This window comes from Callorhinus ursinus, unplaced genomic scaffold, assembly GCF_003265705.2.
Source record: "Callorhinus ursinus isolate GAN/ISIS: 27379988/994484 unplaced genomic scaffold, GSC_fseal_2.0 scaffold66, whole genome shotgun sequence".
Taxonomy (NCBI): domain Eukaryota; kingdom Metazoa; phylum Chordata; class Mammalia; order Carnivora; family Otariidae; genus Callorhinus; species Callorhinus ursinus.
The window spans coordinates 8254977-8276939 of NW_027397128.1; the positions used below are offsets into that span (position 1 = coordinate 8254977).

Genomic DNA, 21963 nt, shown 5'->3' on the forward strand with positions numbered 1-21963 from the left:
CTTGATCATTCTCTAGGATTTTTAATGCTTTGTTGGATTTGGTTTGCTAATATTTTGTTGAGGATTTTTGCACATATATTTGTGAGAGTTACTGGCCCATAGTTCTCTTTTTTGTGGTGTCTTCTTCTGGTTTTGGTATTAGGGTGATATTAGCCTCACAGAATGAATTTGGAAGTTTTCCTTCCTCTTCTATGTTTTTGGAATAGTTTGAGATGAACATGTATTAACTCTTCTTCAAATATTTGGTAGAATTTGCTCGTAAAGCCCTCTGGTCCTGGACTTTTATCTTTTTGGGAAATTTTTGATTACTGATTCAATTTTATTCCTGGTAATTAGTCTGTTCAAAGTTTCTATTTTTTCCTGCTTCAGTTTTGGTAGGTTATATGCTTCTAGGAATTTATCCATTTCTTCTAAGTTGTCCAATTTGTTGGCATATAGTTTTTCATAATATTCTCTTATACTCCTTTGCATTTCTGTGGTGTCAGTGTTATTTCTCCTGTTTCATTTCTGATTTTATTTGGGTCCTCTCTCTCTCTCTCTCTCTCTTTTTTTATGAGTCTGGCTAGAGGTTTATTTTATTTTTTTTAAAGATTTTATTTATTTACTGGACAGAAAGAGACACAGCAAGAGAGGGAACACAAGCAGGGGGAGTGGGAGAGGGAGAAGCAGGCTTCCTGCCGAGCAGGGAGCCCAACGTGGGGCTCGATCCCCAGACCCTGGGATCATGACCTGAGCCGAAGGCAGATGCTTAACAACTGAGCCACCCAGGCACCCTTTGATGAGTCTGGCTAGAGGCTTATTAATGCTGTTGATCTTTCCAAAGAACCAGCTCCTGGTTTCACTGATCTGTGCCATTGTTTTCCTTGGTTTCTATATCATTTATTTCTGCTCTTATCTTTATTACTTCCTTTCTTTTGCTGGGTCTGTGTTTTGTTTGTTCTTTCTTTTCTAGCTCCTTTAAGTGTAAGGATAGGTTGTTTATTTGATTTTTTTTTTCTTCTTGAGGTGGGCTTGTATTGCTATAAACTTTCCTCTTGGAACCACTTTTGCTGCATCCCAAGTATTTTGGACCACTGTGCTTTCATTTTCATTTGTTTTTCTGTACTTTTTAAATTTCTTCTTTTATTTCCTGCTTGACTCATTCACTGTTTCATAGCATTTTTTAACCTCCATGTATTTGTGTTCTTTCCTGATTTTTTCTTATGACTACTACTTTCATAGCATTGTGTTCAGAAAAGTTGCATGGTATGATTTTGATCTTTTTGAATTTGTTTTTTTTTAAAGGTTTTATTTTTCTGTTTGAGAGAGAGAGAATGAGAGATAGAGAGCACGAGAGGGAAGAGGGTCAGAGGGAGAAGCAGACTCCCTGCTGAGCAGGGAGCCCGATGTGGGACTCGATCCCAGGACTCCAGGATCATGACCTGAGCCAAAGGCAGTCGCTTAACCAACTGAGCCACCCAGGCGCCCCGATCTTTTTGAATTTGTTGAAACTTGTTTTGTAGCCTAATATGTCATGTATTCTGGGGAATGTTTCATGTACACTTGAAAAGAATGTGTATTCTGCTGTTTTAGAATGGAATGTTCTGAAAATATCTGTTAAATCCATATGGTCCCGTGTATCATTCAAAGCCACTCTTTCCTTGTTGATTTTCTGTTTGGATGATCTGTGCATCTATGTAAGTGGAGTGGCAAAATCTCCTACTATTATTGTATTACTATTGATTATTTCCTTTATGTTTGTTATTAATAGTTTTATGTATTTGGGTGCATGTTCAGTGCATAAATATTTATAATTGTTATAAATTCTTATTGGATTGTCCTCTTTATTAATACATATATTGTCCTTCTTTGTCTCTTGTTACAGTCTTTGTTTTAAATTATATTTTGTCTGATATAAGTATTGCTGCCCTAGCTTTCTTTTGACATCCATTTGCATGATAAATTTTTCTCTATCTGCTCACTTTCAATCAGCAGGTGTCTTTAGGTCTGAAAGGAGTCTCTTGTAGGCAGGATATAGATGGGTCTTTGTTGTTGTTGTTGTTGCTGTTGTTGTTGTTTTTATCCACTCTGTTACCCCATGTCTTCTGATTGGAGCATTTAATCCATTTACATTCATAGTAATTATTCTTAGATATGTATTTATTGCCATTTTGTTACTTGTTTTATGGTTGTTTTTGTAGTTTTTCTCTGATTCTTTCTTCTCTTGCTCTCTTTAATGGTTTGTTGCCTTTCTTTAGTGATATACTTGGATTCTTTTCTCTTTATTCTTTGCTAATCTATCACTGGCTTTGGATTTGTGGTTACCATTAGGTTTGTATATAACATCTTCTGCATATAGAAGTTTATATTAAGTTGATCATTAAGTTTGAACCCATTCTTTATTTCTCCCTTCCCCCATTTTAGGTATATGGTGTCATATTTTACATACTTTTATTAATCCTTGACTGATTTTTACATAAAAACTTACCTTATGGGGTTTCCCTTGTATGTAATTGTTTTATTCTCTTTTGCTGCTTTCAAAATTCTTTATCATCACTTTTTTGCCATTTTAATTTTTATGTGTCTTGGTGTGGACCTCCTAGGGTTGTTGTTTTTTGTGGGGATCTCTGTGCTTCCTGGATATGGATGTTTCCTCCAGATTAGGGAAATTTTCAGCTATTATCTCTTCAAATAAATTTTCTACCTTCTTTTCACTCTCTTTTTCTAGAATCTCTATAATGTGAATATTATTATGCTTGATGGCCATCACTGAATTCCTTAAGAATATTCTCAGTGTGTACAATTTCTTTCCTCTCCTTTGCTCAGCTTGGTTACTTTCCATTACTCTGTCTTCTAGGTCATTTATTCCTTCCTCTACTTCCTCTGGCCTGCTATTTATTCCATCAAGTGTATTTTTAATGTATTTACTGTGTTCTTGATCTCTGATTGTTTTCTTTTTTATCTCTGTGTTAAGGATCTCACTGATATCCTCCACTCTTTTCTCAAGTCTAGTGAGTATCTTAATGATTATTAATTTAAATTCTCTATCAGTCATATTACTCACATCCATTTCACTTAGGTCTCTTGCTGTGTTTTGGTCCTGTTCTTTCATTTGGGATATATATCTCTGTTTCCTCATTTTATCTAACTCTCTGTGCCTGTTTCTGTGTGTTAGGAAAGTCAGCTACTTCTGTTGCTCTTGCTAATAATAGCCTTGAAGAAGAGGTCCTGTAGTGTCCTGCAGTGCAGTGTCCCCTGTTCCTGAGGCCCTGGTGCTTCATGGAGTGTCTCCTATGTGTGTCGCTAGTGCTCTGGCCTTGAAACTTGGCCTCTTTTTCCTTCAGTCCAGTTTTCTCCAGAAGCCCTGTTTGCTTATTTTGGGCAGGCAGTGTTTGGTCCCCAGCAGGGATAGGGTGCGTTTTAGTAAGGTGTACGGTGGTCTGCTTGTGAAACGAGACCTGCCCCCAGTGCTGCCTTAACTGAGGTGCCACAAAACTGTGTGGGTCAAGAGATGTGGTGTTGGCAGGGTTTGTGCTGGTCTTCTGGTGAAGGGGTCCACATCATGGGGACCAAGGCCAGCATGACTGGGAAGGGTAGATACACTGACACATTGTGGAGGGGGCCTGTGCAAGCACATTAGGTAACAAGTATCAGTGCTGTGCTGGTTTCCACAGGTAGCCATTGTTTATGCTGGGTGGGGGAGTGAAATGGTACCTGCCAGCTCCTATGTTCCTGGACGGATCATCCCCATGATCCCTGTCTCTCCAGGCCACACTTTGAGATAAGCAAATCACTCTCTATCCCATCTGCCTCTGGTGTTTTTCAAACTGCTGGTTCTATGCTGTATCAGCATGGGCTGCTTGTAGTGCTGTCTCTTTAAGGGGGGGGGGGGAGAAACTCAGCTTCCTAATGCCTTTGGGGCTTTCCCAGAGATAAGCTGCCAATTTTTAAAATTCCAGGCTTTAAGTCCCACTGGTTTTAGGAACTCATGAAATTCAACCCTCACTTTCAAAGGTAAATGTTATGGGGATTCATCCTCCCTGTTTGCATGCTCCCCATTGGTTCTCTCCTCACCACAGGTGGTCATGGTCTGTCTTCACCTAAACCATATCTTTGCCCTCCATATTTCTGTGATATGGCCTCTTTACCTTTAGATATGCAGTTTGTTCTGCTAGTCTTCAGATCATTTTCTGGGTTATTTATGCTGATATGAGTGTTATCTAGTTGCATCCATGGACAAGGTGAGCTTAGGGTTCTCCTACTTCAACATCTTCTGAGCCAACCTAAATCTTACAAATTGCTACAGAATTGCCATTTGTTCTGTTTATTCCTTTCTTTTCCTCACTTCCTTTTGGATTAAACATGAATTTTATTACATCATTTCACCTCCATCAGCTTGTCAAACATTCTTTTGTTACTCCTTTGATTGTTACTCCATAACAGCTCTTCTCAACCAGATTCTACCAGAGTATTATGCTCTAATTTTTAAGACATTGATTATATGTATTAACTTACCTTCTTTGCATTTAAAATGGAACTAGTATGTGCAACCCTTGGGGAACTGAAAAACCCCATTTTCTGTAAGTTTAATTTTGTCACAGAATCCTGCTTGAGAAAAGCTGCCCCAGAGATTAAAACATGCATCCTTGACTGATTAGAGTGTCTTAAATTTGTACTTTTACTATTCCCTGAATAATGCAAGAATCTTACAACACTAACTCCATTCATATTCTGCTTGCATTTTTTTTTTTTTTGCCACTTTGGTCATTTATTTTGCCTCTACTTTTATTTTGTCCACAAAGCACTGTTATTAGTGTTGCTTTAAACAGTCAATAGTCTTTTATATTTACAATTGCTTTTTCTCTTTATTCCTTTCTGTGTTCCTATGCTTCTGTCTGGGGTCATTTTTTTTTTCTTTTTTTGCCTAAAGAACTCTCTTTAGTATTTCTTTTACTATGAGTCTGCTACTGATACAGTCTCAATTTTTATTTATCTGAACATGACTTTATGTTGTTTTTATTTCTTTTTAAAGATTATTTATTTATTTGGGAGAAGGATATAGAGAGCAAGAGCGGGGGGGGAGGAGCAGAGGGAGAGGGAGGAGCAGAGCGATAGGGAGAAGCAGACTCCCCGCTGAACAGAGAGCCCAACACAGGGCTCAATCCCAGGACCCTGAGATCATGACCTGAGACAATGGCAGACACTTAACCAACTGAGCCACTCAGGCACCCCATATCATTTTTATTTCTGAAGGATATTTTCACTGGATATAAAATTCTAGTCTGGCAGTTATTTTCTCCCAGTAATTTACAAGTGTCGTTCATTGTCCTGTGGAGTTCTTTGGTTTGTTGAAAAGCTATAAGTTTGATCACTGTTCCTTTGAAAGCAACGTATCGTTTCTTAACTCTGGCTATTTTTAAGATTTTCTCTTTGTCTTGGTTTCCAGAAGTTTGATTATTAAATGCTTAGGTTGTTTTTCTTTGTATTTATCTTGCTCACAGATTTTTAGCCTTTTTGAATGTGTGAATTAGTATCTTTGGTCAGTTTTGAATAACTTTTAGTCATTATTTTTTCAAATACACTTTCTGTTCTATTCTTTCCTCTTATTCTTGGACTCCAGACCCTCCACTATATCTGTCTTATAATGTTTTTACAATTTTCTATTCTTTTCTCTCTTTTGTGCTTTAATCTGAATATTTTCTACTAACTTATTTTTTAGTTCATCAATCCTCTCTTCTGCTGTTTCTCCTACAGTGTTAATCCCATCTATTGCATTCCCAATATCAATTACTGTAATCTTTAGTTCTGGAATTCTATTTGATCCTTTTTTTATACTTTTCATTTTTCTAGTGAAATTCATCTTCCAAACCTATTCTTTTTTTGGTATCGTAACCTTCTTTTATTTTTTATTTTTTAATTCCAAATCTATTCTTGAACATACAACATAGTTTATACAAACTGTCTGATAACTCCAAAAATGTGAATTATCTTTTTTTATTCAAAAAATTTAATTGATTTTATTGTACTAAAATATATACAACATAAAACATACCATTTTAGATATACAGCTCACTGACATTAAGTATATTCTCACTGTTCTGCAACCATTACCACTACCCATCTCCAGAACTTTTCATTATCCCAAACAGAAACTTCATACCTATTAAACAATAACTCCCCATTACCTTTTCCTTCTGGCAACCAACCTTTAATCCTTTAATGGCAACCATCATTCTATATTCTGTCTCTATAAGCTTGACTATTCTAAGTACTTCATATAGGTGGAATTGAATCATACAATGTTTATCGTTTTGTATCTGGCTTATTTCACTGAACATAATGTCTTCAAGGCTGATCCCTGTTTTAGCATGTGTCAGAATTTCCATCCTTTTAAAGCTGAATAATACTCTCTCTCTCTATATATATATAAATGTACATTATAAATTAAATTTATAAATTATACATTAACATGCTATATTATATATAAAATTATAATAACATCATATCATATATATAATTTTGTTTATTCATTCAACAGTCAATGGATATTTGGGTTATTTCCACCTCTTGGATATTGTGACTAATGCTACTTTGAATACTGGTGAACAAATATCTGTTTCAGTTCCTGTTTTCCCTTCCTTTGGGTATATATGCAGAAGTGGAATTGCTGGATCAATTCTATGGTTAATTTTATAAGGAACTGCCATACTGTTTTCCATAACAGCTGCACCATTTTATATTCCCACCAACAGAGCATAAGGATTCAAATTTCTCCACATCCTCACCAATACTTGTTATTTTCTGGATGGATGCGTGGATGGATTCATTAATTTATTCATTTTACAATAGCCATACTAATGGGTGTGAAGTGATACATCATTGTGGTTTTGATTTGTATTTCCCTAATGATTAGTATTGTTGAACCTGTTTTTACATGCTGATTGACCATTTGTATATCTTCTTTGGGGAAATGTCTATTCAAGTCTTTTGCCCTTTTTAATTGGGTTTGGGTTTTTTAATTTAAAAAAAATGTCCCCCAGCTTTATTGAGATATAACTGGCATATAACACTGTATAAGTTTAAGGTGTACAATGTAATGGTTTGATACATTTACATATTATGAAATGTTTACCAGAATAAGGTTAGCTAACACATCCTTCACCTCATATAATTGCCATTTTGTTATTGTTTTGGTGAAAACCTTAAGTTCTACTCTCATAGTAACTTTCAAGTATGCAATATGGTATTGTTAACTATAGTCACCATAATGCACATTAGATCTCCAAACTTATTTATCTTATAATTGAAAGTTAGTACCTTTTGACCCAACATTTCCTGATTTCCTCCACTCTTCAGCTCCTGGTACTCACCATTGTACCCTGTTTCTAGGAGTCTGGTGTGTATATATATATATATATATATATATATATATATATATACACTATATATATATATATGTACACATATATATGTATACACACACACATATATATGTATATATGTATATGACATTTCTTTACCTGTTTTTCTGCCAATGGACGTTTAGATTGCTTCCATGTCTTGGCTATTTTGAATAGTGCTGCAATCAACATGGGAGTGCAGATATCTCTTTGAGATAGTGATTTCATCTCCTTTGGATATATACCCAGATGTGGGACTGTTGGATCATAAGGTAATTCTATTAATTTTTTGAGGAACCTCCATACTGGTTTCCATAATGGCTATATCAGTTTACATTCCCACTAACAGTGTGCAAGGGTTCCCTTTTCTCCACATCCTTGACAGCATTTGTCATCTCTTTGTCTTTTTTGACAAAAGCCATTCTAACAGGTGTGAGGTAACATCTCACTGTGGTTTTGAACTGTACTTCACTGTTGAATACTGATGTACTTTTTCTTTTCAAGTACCTGTTGGGTGTCTGGATGTCTTCTTTGGAAAAATGTCTATCAAGTCCTCTGCTCATTTTTAAATTGGATTATTTGCTCTTTTGCTACGGAGTTGTATGAATTCCTTATATATTTTGGGTTTTTTTTCCCCTTATATATTTTGGATATTAATCCCTTATCAGATATATGGTTTGGAAATATTTTCTCCCATTCCATAGGCTGCCTTTTCATTTTTTGATCATTTTTTTTCTATGCAGAAGCTTTTTAGTTTGATGTAGTCCCTCTTGTTGATTTTTTGCTTTTGTTGCTTGTGCTTTTAGTGTCATATCCAAGAAATCCTTGCCAACACTGATGTCAAGATTTTTCCTTATGTTTTCTTCTAGGAGTTTTGCAGATTCAGGTCTTACATTTAAGTCCTTAATCCATTATGAGTTAATTTTTTGTAAGGGTGTAAGATGGTGGTCCAATTTCAATATTTTGCATGTGGTTATCCAGTTTTTCCAGTGCCATTTTTCAGAGACTATCCTTTCCTCATTGAGTATTCTTGGCTCCCTTGTCACATATTAGTTGACCATGGGTTTATTCCTAGGCTCTTGATTCTGTTCCATTTGTCTATGTGTTTACCTTTATGCAGTATCATATTGTTTAGATTACTATATCTTTATAATGTAGTTTAAAATCAGGAAGTATGATGCTTCTAGCTTTGTTCTTTCTCGGGATTGCTTTGGCTATTAAGGGTCTTTCATGGTTCAATATGAATTTTAGGGTTATATTTTCTATTTCTGTGAAAAAAGCTACCGGAATTTTGAAAGGGATTGCATTGAATCTATAGATGGCTTCGTAATGGTTGGTTGGTATTGAGTTGCAGGCGTTCTCAATATAGTCTGGATATTAATCCTTTATTATCAGATAAGATTTGCAGATATTTTCTGTCATTCTGTGTGTCACCTTTTCACTTTGTTGGTGGTGTCTTTTGATGCAAATAAGTTTTCAATTTTAATGAAGTCCAGTTTATCTAATTTTTCTTTTGTTGTCTGTGCTTTTGGTGTTATATCCAAGAAATGATTGCCAAATCCAATGTTATGAGGCTTTCCTCCTCTATTCTCTTCTAAGAGTTGTATAATTTTAGGTTTCGGTCTTTGATCCATTTTGAGTTAATCTTTGTATATGGTATATGGTAAAGGGTTCAACTTCATTCTTTTACACATGGATATCCAGTTTTCCCAGCACAGTATCTTGAGGACTGACCTTTCGCCACTGAATGGACTTAGCACCTTTGTCAAAAATCATTTGACTGTATCTGCAAGGATTTATTTCTGGGATTTCTATTTCATTTTTTTCCTATGGATCTGTCTTTATGCCAGAAGTACACTCTTTTGATTACTGTCACTCTGTAGTAGTTATAAAATCAGTAAATGTAAGTTTTCCATCTTTGTTTTTCTTTTTCAAGATTGTTTTGGGGTCCCTTGAGATTCTGTATGAATTTCAGGATGAATTTTTCTATTTTTGCTAAAAATATCATTGGGTTTTAGATAGGGATTGCATTGAATCTGTCCATCATTTTGGATAGTATTGACATCTTCCAATCCATGAACGTGGCTGCCTTTCCATTTATTTGTGTCTTCTTTAATTTCTTTCATAAACATTTTATCATTCTCAGTGTACAAATCTTTTACCTCCTTGGTTACATTTATTCCAAACTATTTTATTCTTTTTGATGTAATTGTAAATGGAATTGTTCTCTTAATTTTCCTTTTGGATTGTTTATTATTAATGTCTAAAAATGCAACTGATTTTTGCATGTTACTTTTGTATGCTGCAATTTTGCTGAATTTGTGCTAACTTTTTTAGCAGAATCTTCAGGGGTTTTTTTACATCTAAGGCCATGTAGTCTGCAAACGTTTTTACTTATTCCTTTCTGACTTAAATGCTTTTTTTTTTCCTTGCCCACTTGCTCTGGCTAGAACTTCCAATACTATGTTAAATAGAAGTCTGTATTTCTGTTTTTGATTGTATTTTTTCTTTTGGCTTTCATTTATTTGGTTTCCTACCATATCTTATTATATATTTTCAATGCTGAATACATTGTACAAAGAATTGTAGAGGTTCTGGATGATATTATTTTCTTCCAGAGGTGGTTTAGTTTATTTTGGCAGGCAGATACACTACAAGCAGATCACCTCAGTCCAGTCAGTGACTGAGAAGATTGTGTTTTAGGCTTTGTGTTTCAGGCTTTCCAAGAACAGGTCTATTTGCAATTTGCCTTTACTTTTAGGGTGTAGCTCACCCTTCAGGGACTCAACTGAAAACCTGGAGTGTTTATCACAGCTTCTTCCACAAAGAAAGGTCCTGAAATAAAATTTTTGTTTCCCTAGGAGTGAGATTTTATACTTCGTTTCTTGGCCTCTCATCCCATGCAAGCACAGCAAATGCCTCAAAGGAAAACTGCACAGAGAATAAAGAATGGTGCTTACTTTTCTGAAGTTCTCTTCTCTTCAGGGTTCTGGCTGCTCAAGTTCTGGCCATCTTAATTATTTTCTTTTTTTTTTTAAGAATTTATTTATTTATTTGACACAGAGAGAGAGACAGCGAGGGAGGGAACACAAGCAGGGGGAGTGGGAGAGGGAGAAGCAGACTTCCCACAGAGCAGGGAGCCTGATGTGGGGCTAGATCCCCGGACCCTGGGACCATGACCTGAGCCGAAGGCAGATGCTTAACGACTGAGCCACCCAGGTGCCCCCTTAATTATTTTCTAATGCCCTCATTTATCTTTATTTTTTAAATATAGCCATTGTAGTTGTTCTTAGTATGAAGATTAGTCTGATACAAACAATTTCACAGCTGGAAGCTGAAAGTCTACCTTATTCTTTTTAACTGTGGCACAACATATCATAATTCAACCATTCTTGTTCAGACATATTAGGTCGCTCCTAACTGTTGTTTTGCCATTACAAATTATGTTGTAATGAACAGCTTTGTACATATATCCTTGTGCACTTGTATGAGCACTATATAGGGTAGATTCCTGTAAGTAAGATTGTTAGTCAAAGATATGTATATAAATTTTTATAGGTAATGCCAAATTGCCTCTGATTTACACTACTACCAGGAGTGCTGAGAGTGACCATTTCTCCACATCTTCACCAGCAATAGATATTATCAATCTTAACTTTTGTGAAATTGATGGGAAAAAGTTTTTATTTCGTTGTTGTTTTATCTTACATTTCCCCAATTATTAAAGAGGCTGAAGCTTTACAACTTAAAAAGGAGAAACTGTGACCAACAGCACCAAAAAGTAACATACACACACATACATGTGTTAGTGAGTCTATGTATGTACAGTAAATGATTAAGGTGACATTTCAAAACAGTATTTATATGAACTGTTCAGTCAATAGTGCTGGGAAGTATTTGGCAAACAAGTTATGATTCTTACATCATAAGATAACTAAAATTAAAATTCTAGACTAAGAGCTAAATGTAAAATTGTAACTATAAAGAACTAAGAAAATATAGTGAAAATGTACCCGACCTAGGGATGAATCTATCTTTCTAAGCCTAACAGCAAAGAAACCAAAAAGGAGACAATTTTACTATGCAAAAATGTAAAACTTTTATGTATCAAAATCAAATACAAAATTAAAAGGCAAATAAAATAGCAAAATATTGCAATAACACGTGGAAGACAAAGTATTAGCATCCCTAATATATAAAAAATCTTGTCTAAAGCAATAAGAAATTGACAATTTTCCAGTAGAAAAATGGCAAAAGAATATACATAAACAATTTGCAAAATAAATAGAAAAAACATCTACTTAATTCATAAAAACAATTTGTCATCCATATGTCTAAAAAATTGAAATTGTGCTAACACAGATATTAAAATAGTGTTGCAGGAGGTTATTTAAGAAAATATAATAGGGTTCATCATACATTATTATGTTGCAAAGTACAAATAGCAAAGACTGTTCTTTCCGACACCATTTTTCTAAAAAACAAGTGTGTATTTATTTTATAAAAAAATAACTGGAAGCAAATACTCCAAAACAAAAATAGTGGCTTCCTATGAGTTTAGAATTATAGGTGACTTTTATCTTTTTCCTTTGTGCTTTTCTCTATTTTCCAGTTCCCTTCATTCAACATGTACATATCAATTTGTAATCGCAACTTACTACTTATGAAAACTGAAGAGAATGAGAATAGCACATCTATTCAAATGAAACTAGGAGATAAATTTATAATTCCTGAAGAAATGAAAGATATATCTGATAAAATGGATGTATTTGATGTTCAAAAATCTACACAAAGGCAAGAAAATAATTATCTAAAAGAAAATTACAGAACAGAAAATATATACATTACAAACTTCATTGATAAAAGCTTACCATAATGTATACTTAAAGAATTGATAGATGTATATGAAAATGTGCAGATCCTGTTAGATACGCAAGCCATAGGAAACACAATTTCAAAAAAAAGTAAAGCAAAAGTGAAGAAATGCATACCCTCACTGGGAATTAAAGAAAGGCAATTAAAATAGCATGTGTAGTAAAACTATCATTCTAACAAAAACAAATGATAGGGCACCTGGGTGGCTCAGTCGTTAAGCGTCTGCCTTCGGCTCAGGTCATGATCCCAGGGTCCTGGGATCGAGTCCCACATCGGGCTCCCTGCTCGGCAGGAAGCCTGCTTCTCCCTCTCCCACACCCCCTGCTTGTGTTCCTGCTCTCGCTATCTCTCTCTCTGTCAAATAAATAAATAAAAATCTTAAAAAAAAAACAAATGATAAAAATCCAATGTTGGTGGTGTAGTAAAAATAAAAAGGTATATTATATTATTTACTGATGTCACTAAAAATTGGTTGGTATTGCTAAAGAATAATCTGGCAACATAAAACAAGAACTACAAAGAAACCGAGGTATACATATGAAAGCCTATACAAAGGCATTCATAGAATGACAAAAACTTTTGAAACAATTCAAGTACCCAATAATTAGGTAATAATTACTTTAATTTGATGGAATAATATATAGTTCTTTCAATATGTAAGAATATTCACATGAAAGAATAAGTGAAAAAAACACAAGTTAATATGCATACACTGAAACTATAAATGTATCTATGTGCACTAACAGATTAGAAAAGAATTAGAATTATATAATGATTTAAGTTGAATATTTACGAAGTTCTTATGTTCCTAAAGTTGATTAATCTCATACTTTTAAAACAAGATTTATTTATTTATTTATTTAAGAGAGAGCAAGTGAGCGGACATGGGTGAGCAGGGGGAGGGGCAAAGGGAGAAGGAGAAGGAGAGAAGCAGACTCCCCAGTGAACATGGAGCCCGATAGGGCTCCATCCCACAACCATGAAATCATGACCTGAGCCAAAACCAAGGGTTGGATGCTTAACCGACTGAGCCACCCAGGTGCCCCAATTAATCTCATACTTTAAAAGTTTTTAAAAAATATATTATGGAACTGAAATACATGAAATACAATGTTTGAGGTGAGGCAGAGCTTCCCATTTAGTTAACATATATACGTGAACACACCTGGTGAAGAAATCTCTTTTTTGGTGGTATTACAGTTGTCACTTTATGTATGCTTGAAGTAATTTTGTAATTGTGAAATTGTTGCTATGATAAAATTTTGAAGATTCACTCATTTGATAAGTTATCAAATCATGCCTTTTATGACTTTCGCAGACAAATCTACCTTTTTTCTCCTGGGCTTTGTACATAACACCACTACTGCAGTATTTATGAGATTGTACTATAATTAGCTGGTTACACGTCTATGTCACCCACAGCATCTAGCCCAGTGCCTGGTACATAATAAGTGAGCAACAGATTGTTATGAAAGAATAAATGAATGAAGCAAATGAAAGAACATATTTGGAAAGTAAATGCAGCTTGTACTAGAGTCCCTGTAATGGTTAATCACTCATTAAACTCAAGACCCATCAGTCTTCATTTCCTTTGACTAGGAAATAATAACTTAGTAAGAGGCTCTAAACAAAGTGTAGGCTTTGAAAAAGCAATCAGTAAGGAGTTTGCTTCAATTTATTGGAAAAATGTGATGTGATGCAGGTCGATTCCAAGAATAATGGCCCAGCACTTGGAAATTACCTATATCCTAGTAAGATTATGCTGAATTTAGAACAATAAATGTGAAGAAGCAAAGGGTAAATTTAACCTATCATCTTCTGAGTAAGAGCCAGAGATAATCAGGTCAAAGGCACCAGTAGGACTTATATGAACTTCAAACCGTAAAGACTTCTAAGAGGGGCAAAGAAGGTGACTAGAAAATCAACTAATACTTGTTCCTGGAATAAGATTTGGGCTAGAGAAATACCTTCCTTATGTCAACAGATTTAGTGGACTGGTATCTGGAAATTAGGAGCACATTATAGTCTGAGACTAGAGGGAATGGCCAAGAAGATAAAAAACATGAAGCAGATTCTGGGAAGGACTAAAATACCCATCCCATCTTGTAAAGAATCAACCCAAATTAATCTCTGAATTTTCAGAGTCTTGACTTGGAATTTATCTCGGGTAGGGTTGAATAAGTGAGGGGAACCAGGGGCTCAGTATTTTGTAATAGTCAAGCTAAGCTGTGGCTAGATTTCAGAAATTAATTAGGAGCTGAGATCTATATTCAATAAACTTGTTGATTTCTATGTGTTTATATTTTAGTTTCCCATTTTTTAAATTTTATTTTATTAGGTTATGTTAGTCAACATACATCACATCATTAGTTTTTGATGTAGTGTTCCATGATTCATTGTTTGCGTATAACACCCAGTGCTCCATTCAATAGGTGCCCTCCTTAATACCCATTACTGGGCCAACCTATCCCCCCCCCCAAAACCCTCAGTTTGTGTCTCAGAGTCCATAGTCTCTCATGGTTCATCTCCCCCTCAGATTTCCCCCCTTCATTTTTCCCTTCCTACTATCTTCCTTTTTTTTTTTTTAACGTATAAGGTATTATTTGTTTCAGAGGTAGAGGTCAGTGATCCGAAGGGGTATGAGCACCCCAATGTTTATAGCAGCAATATCCACAATAGCCAAACTATGGAAAGAGCCAAGATGTCCATCAACAGATGAATGGATAAAGAAGATGTGGTATATATATACAATGGAATATTATGCAGCCATCAAAAAACATGAAATCTTGCCATTTGCAACAATGTGGATAGAACTAGAGGGTATTATGCTAAGCGAAATAAGTCAATCAGAGAAAAACAAGTATCATATGATCTCACTGATATGAGGAATTCTTAATTGCAGGAAACAAACTGAGGATTGCTGGAGTGGTGGGGGGTGGGAGGGATGGGGTGCCTGGGTGATGGACACTGGGGAGGGTATGTGCTATGGTGAGCGCTGTGAATTGTGCAAGACTGTTGAATCATAGTTTCCTATTTTTTAAAGTAAAGTTTCTTTAGAAAATTTCAGCTTTGCACTTGAATTAAAAAGAAAAGGAATTTTGTACATTATAGTTAGGATGGAAGAAAGGGGAAATCTGTATATTCCTAAAGTCAGATGTAATATTAATAGCTCTGGGAGTTAAGGCCCTGTTGGCATAAAATATGAGTGTTTAGGAGAGACACAGAAAAGTCACTTCTTACTGTTGGTCCTTTCCTCCCTGGTTGATTCCATCTCAGTTGAGATCTACATACATACTGCTATAGAAATTGAGTGTCTGAAGTAGGTGTTAGTAAAAAGGGAAGGAGACTGGTTTTGAGCTGGACGAGATTTGGCTTGGCTGTAATTACTAACAGACCATTCTTGGTGAAAAAGAAAAGTACACACACACACACACACACACATACATATATATATATAGACACACACACACACAAACACAAAGTAGGCTTTGGGTTTGTAAGTGACAATCCATTATCTAGGATATAATCTTTATTTATAAATTTGCCCTTCTGTGGCTTGATTTAAGATTGTATTAATTTCTAAATGGTGCTATAACAAATTACTACAAACTTAGTGGCTTAAAATAACACACATTTAAACTCTTACAGCTCTGAAAGTCAAAAGTCCGAAATAGGCTTTATGGGTATTATAAGATAAAATCAAAATGTCAGCAGGGCTGGTTTCTTCTGGAGGCTCGAGGGGAGAATCTGTCCCTCGCCTGTTGCAACTTCAGAGCATAAGGCTAGTAGCCTTATCACTTCAATCTCTTGCTTCTGTCCTCACATGTACTTCTATAGGCCGATCTCCCTTTGGCTCCCTCTTATAAATAGGACACGTGTGATTACATTTAGGGCCCACCTGGATAATCCAGACTAATCCTCCCATCTCAATCTCTTTAACTTAATCACACTTGTAAATTCCCTTTTACTATATATGGTAACATTCACAGGTTCCAGGGATTAGGGCCTGGATATCTTTGGGGACCATTTTTTAGCCTTCCATAGTCCATCCTCTGGCCCCTAAAGATTCATATTCTTCCCACTTACAAAGTGCATTCATCCCATCCCAACATTCTGCAAACTCTCAACACATTACAGCATCAACTGAAGTCCAAAATCTCTTCTAAGTATCATTATTTATAAAGCCCCAAATCTCATCAGCTAAATCAGGTATGGGTGAGGATATGGGTATGATACATCCTGAGGCAAAATTCCTCTCCATTTGAAACCAGAAAACAAATTATATTCTCTAAAAATACAGGGGTAGAATACAAATTATAGACATTCTCGTTCCAAAAGGGAGAAAATGGAAGGAAGGAGTCAGCAGCCCCAAACAGTTTTAAAATCCAACCGGGCAAACTCCATTAGGTTTCAAGGCATGGTAGTAATCCTCTGTGGTTTGACGCTCTGTCCTCTGGGCCCAAGGCACCTCCCTTGGAGTCATCCTTCCTTTTTCTTGAAGAATAGCACTTGTTCACAGCTTAGTAGTTTTATCAGCCTGCTTCCTGGCTATAGAACTTTGGGAGTTCAATATTCTTCTTTAATCTTGTCCTCTCTCTGTTCCTTTCAGTCCAATTTGGCAGTCTTTCTGCATATATAACATTCTCAAAAACTTTGTGGGTATTGCATATGTGTCATGGGGGTTCATGCCATTAGACAAGAGTGTCCTTCCCAAGATCTTTCCTGGATAATCATATCTCTATTCCTAGATTCTGCTAATACGGTTGAGGGAATCCATGAGTCACAGCCTTATCTCTTCAAAGAGTGTGAATGAATACACTGATCTTTTGATCTTTCTGAAGTTCTAGAAGAAGGCTGTCCAGCCATATCCTTGACCTTTTTTCCAGAGCATGCTTTCCTGACAGCCAATCTCCTAATTTTATCATCTTTTCCAATCTAAGACTTTCATCAAGTCCTGGTTCCTTTTTGCTTAACTATTCTTCCCTCAATTATCTTTTTCCTCTTGCATTTTACTATAAGCAGCAAGAGAAAAACCAGGCCATGATTTCAACACTTTGCTTGAAAAATCTCCTCAGCTAAATATCCAAGTTCATAATTTATAGTTGTGTTTTCCACATAATACAGGACACAATTCAGCTAACAATCCTTCTGTCACTATACAACAAGGATCCTTTTCCTCAAGTTTGCAATAACATGTTCCTAATTTCCTTCTGAGCCCTCACTGGCCATGCCTTTAACATCCCTATTTCTACCAACAGTGTTTTTAAAGAAATATAGACTTTTTCTATCATGTGACTCAAAATTCTTCCAGCCTCTATCCATTACCTGATTCCAAAGCCACTTCCACATTTTTTAGGTATTTGTTACAGCATTACCCCACTTCTTAGTACCAAAATCTGTATTACTTTCCCATTCCTGCTGTTAACAAAGTACCACAAACTAAGCGGCTTAAAACAACACATATTTATTCTCTTACATTTCTGGAGGTCAGAAGCCCAAAATGAGTCTTTCAGGACTAAAAACAAAATCAAGGTGTTAAAAAAGCTGGTTTCTTCTGGAATCTCCAGGACAGAATCTGTTCCTCGCCAATTCTAACTTTTAGAGGCTATGGGCATTCCTTGGAAATCTTCAGCTCATAGCTGCATCACTCTAATCTCTTGTTTCTGTTGTCACATGTCCTACCTTCTATAGTCTGAATTCCCTCTGCCTTCCTTTTATAAGGATACTTGTGACTTGTGGTCCACCTGGAAAATCCAGGATAATCTTCCTCGTCTTGAGCTCCTTAAATTAACCATACGTGCCTATATAAAGGAATATTCATAGGTTCCAGGAATTAGGACCTATATACCTTTGGGGGCCATTAATCAGTCTTCCACAAGGGTAGTTTGGAAATTTGCAGAGCTTTTTTTTTTTTTTTTAGTTAATAGTGTAGTGATTTAATGTCAAATTTGTAATAAATTGTATAAGTTTGTAATGTGTAGTAATCTGCTTAATGTGTCTATTAAGTTTAATAAATTAAATAAAAATTGAGTACTAATTAAAATAAATACTAGATTAAGTGGAATTTTCTAATATTGTCAACCAATTCATTACATGACACAGTATAAAAGACCTAAAAAAAGTTCCTTGGCTATTACTCTACATAAAATTAACGTGTATTCAAAATGGAAATATAGGTCTCAAGAAAGGGGAGAACATGTTAGTTAAGCATGCACTTGGAATGAAGATACAATATTGTTTGCTAAGTCACACCCTATGTACCAGATTCATAAGCACATCTAAAATTATCAAGCTTGCTCAGGATATACTGGATTAGAAACTTAGGTTCCAGAGGCTCTAAATTCCTTCTCAGATCCAGTTTAATAAAGCAGTACAAGATCAAAAAAATAAATAAATAAAAAGGATAGAAACCAGCTTGTATCGAATAATGCTTTGATTGTTATGATGACAGATTATTAAGGCCGATCTCCTTACCTAGGCTGGAATAAATGTGGCTGAGAATGCGGGCTGGTTGTACTCTGATAGGGTATACCTCAGCAATGGTCTCCACATCGATTCCCCTGTCCTTCAACATGGCCTTGATTTCTTCTGTCTCGGCTAGAATGGAAACTATAGGAAGGAAAGAAAATGAGGTCAACAGAAACTTTTATTTCAATAGGAACCTAAAAATCTCTCAAGGCACACAATTTCTTTTGAAGGGAAGAGAAAGAAAATGGGAGGAAATTAACAGTTATTGAGGAACTTTGATGAAACAAGTCTCACTCTAGGTCCATAACACTATTACCTAAATGGAAAAGGAAAAAGGATCTCATGACTAGAGTATTAGATTCTGCTTTTTTGGCTAAGTACCTATGTGCTCCTAGAGAATGCAATACTCTTTATATCTGAGATCCCATGTTTGAATAGGGAAAAAAAATCCAACATGAGGTGTGTTACAGCTTTGGTAAAAGTTGATTCTCCAAGGCTCTTTCATATCCTTAAGACCAGACAGGAGTTTGAGGGTAATAAAGAACACCCAAATAATAAGAATTACTCTATAGCCAGAGCATGGTAGAAGACAAGGTAAACTGGGAATAAAGAATTGAGGTGCCATAGTTAAAACTGTGTGTGGTTGTTTTGGGATTGGGGGGTAGGCTCTAGACTCTGAGCATGCCAAGCCTAGACAGCTCCCTTTTATTCCTGTTATATTCATGTCTCTGAAGTGCTTATCATACTCACAAGGGAGGAGGCCAAGTCAGCTCCCTGACTCTTCTGTTTACTTTCCCTCTAGGGGACAGATACCTGGCTGGGGGCTAATAATCTGAGTGGGGCCTCAGCTGGCTTGACACTAAGCACTGAGGGCAAATATGTGCCCTATTCCTATTTCTCCAGTGCAGGTATATGTGTTGAATTGGGTTTAATGCAAAAAATGAAGATACCATTTGATTCATTCAAGTTTACCAGTATTTTCTATGTTGAGTGTTTGGGACAAAAGCCTAGTTAACAGAGTTTTACTTTCTTTTTCTTTGCCATTATCTTTTGTATATGTCTTTCTTTCTGTGTGTGTATGTGTGTGTGTGTGTGTGTGTATGTGTGTGTATCTTTCTACCTTGGGAGCCTCATGGTATTGTGCTGCTGTGGTCTGGGTCAGGATATGCAGGATAGTAGCAATCACAGGGTCCCCTGGACACAACACAATCTCAATTACTTGTAACTGGAAACATGAAAATGACAAAGATTCTCCAGGGAAAATATACAAAGGAAGAATCATAGTGAGCTAAGGAAAGTCCAGGAAAACATAGTGGTCATCCATTCATTCATTAACAAATATTTACTAAGCACCTAAATGGATGAAGTACTATACTAGGTACTAGGGATGAAGAGATGGCTAAGTTAGTCTCTCTCTTGAAGAGCTTACAGTATAATGGAAGTGACACACACATAAGCCAATTATAAAATAAGCTGCTAGGTAACTAGAGATATGCACAAAACACTGTAAGCCCCAAAGAGCGACACGTATCAAGTCTGGGACAGGTAGAGAGTGGTTTCAGAAAAGGCTTTCTGAAAGAGATGATGTCTAAGCTGAGTTTGAAAGAATGAATGTTAGCCAGGAGAAAGAAGGGAATAGGGATGGGGAAATCCATTTTAGGTACAAGGTACATGATGATCATAAAACATGGAAATGAAAAAAGAACATGGGTGGGGGTTGGGGAGGAACTACATACACTTCAATATTGCTGTAGCATAAAATAGTTTGCACAGTGGCTTAAAAAAAAGAATCTGGAAAGGCAGACAGAGGCTAGGTCTTTAGGGAGGGCATATGTGTCACTTTTAGGATTTTGTATTTTATCTTTGGGTAATGATTTCCAAACTGCATTCTACTGAGCTTCAGGGATCTGCAGAGAGCAATGCAGTGAAAGAGAGGCAAATGAACAACACTTTGGGGTGCTAGGAACACTTTTGAGCCCAACAGCTGAGCTTTTTTTTTTTTTATGTTTCATAAAATATTTAGGAAATTCCACCTATGTGCTAAGCACTGCCAAGGCTAGGAGTACAGAGATAGACATGATCCCTGGAGAAAATGGCACTGATACTGAATTCTGCTAGAAGGCTGAATAGAAATTAATCTGGCAAAGGTGAAGGTAAAAGTAAGGGATTTGTTCCAGGTAGAAGAAACAGCACAGACAAAGACTCAAGGGCAACATGGAACAAGGCAGATCTAGGAATTATAAAATGTTCTTTACAGCAGGAGCTTGGAGTGTGAAGGGGCCATTGTAAAAAAAATGACAAGGCAGACAGGGTCAGACACCAGATCATAAAAGGCCTTATAAGCCATGCGAAGGAGGTTGACAATGGAAACCCTTGTAGAGTTGTAATCAGGGGATTAATATGTCCATAACTGCACCTTAAAAAAGAACATATTAACGCTTGATGATTAAAGAATAAACTGATGGGGGAGCGGAGCAAGATGGCGGAGGAGTAGGAGACCTGGATTTCGTCTGGTCTCAGGAATTCAGCTGAATAGGGATCAAACCATTCTGAACACCTACGAACTCAACAGGAGATCGAAGAAGAGAGTAGCAACAACTCTCTGAACAGAGAAGCGACCACTTACTGGAAGGTAGGACATACGGAGAAGTGAATCCGAGGCGATATTCGGGAGGATAGATGGCGGGGAAGGGGCCTCCGTCGGCCGCTTCTGGCAAGTGATAGAGCCGCGGAGCACAAAATCGGAACTTTTAGAAGCCGGCTCTGCTGAGGGACGTCGCTGCAGCAGATCTGCTGGGTTTGGAGACGCCACACGGGGTCGGGTGCCAGAGATAGAAACGCTCGGTCACAGGCCGGGTGAGCAGGGAGAGCGGCCGGAGACCACGGAGACAGGAGTGACTGCTTTTCTCTGGGGGCGCACTGAGGAGCGGGGCCCCGAGTTCTCAGCTCCTCCGAGTGGAGACTGGGAGGCCACCATTTTCACCCCGGTCCTCCAAAGCTGTACCAGAGCTTGCAGGGAACAAAAGCTCCTGAGAGTAAACCCAAGCAGCTTGCTTAGCCCGGACCGACAAGGGTGGGGCAATTCCGCCTCCGGCAAAGACACTGGGAACCACGGCAACAGGTCCCTCCCCCAGAAGATCAGCACGAACAGCCAGCAAGCCAAGACCAAGTTTACCGATCAAGGAGAATGGGAGACCTCCAGCGCTAGGGGAATACTTCACATAGAATTCATGGCTTTTTT

At 36.7% G+C, this 21963-nt stretch overlaps 1 protein-coding gene across 8 annotated transcripts in view; it reads right to left on the reverse strand.

Annotated features, from left to right (window-relative positions):
• The window catches only part of PHKA1 (phosphorylase kinase regulatory subunit alpha 1), a 159198-nt gene that overhangs the window by 62947 nt on the left and 74288 nt on the right, over positions 1–21963 (reverse strand). For all 8 annotated transcript variants that reach the window (XM_073885813.1, XM_073885810.1, XM_025851300.2 and 5 more), the window contains one exon: positions 18729–18863. In XM_073885813.1, the coding sequence (XP_073741914.1) occupies positions 18729–18863 (135 nt within the window). The remainder of the gene's footprint in view (positions 1–18728; positions 18864–21963) is intronic.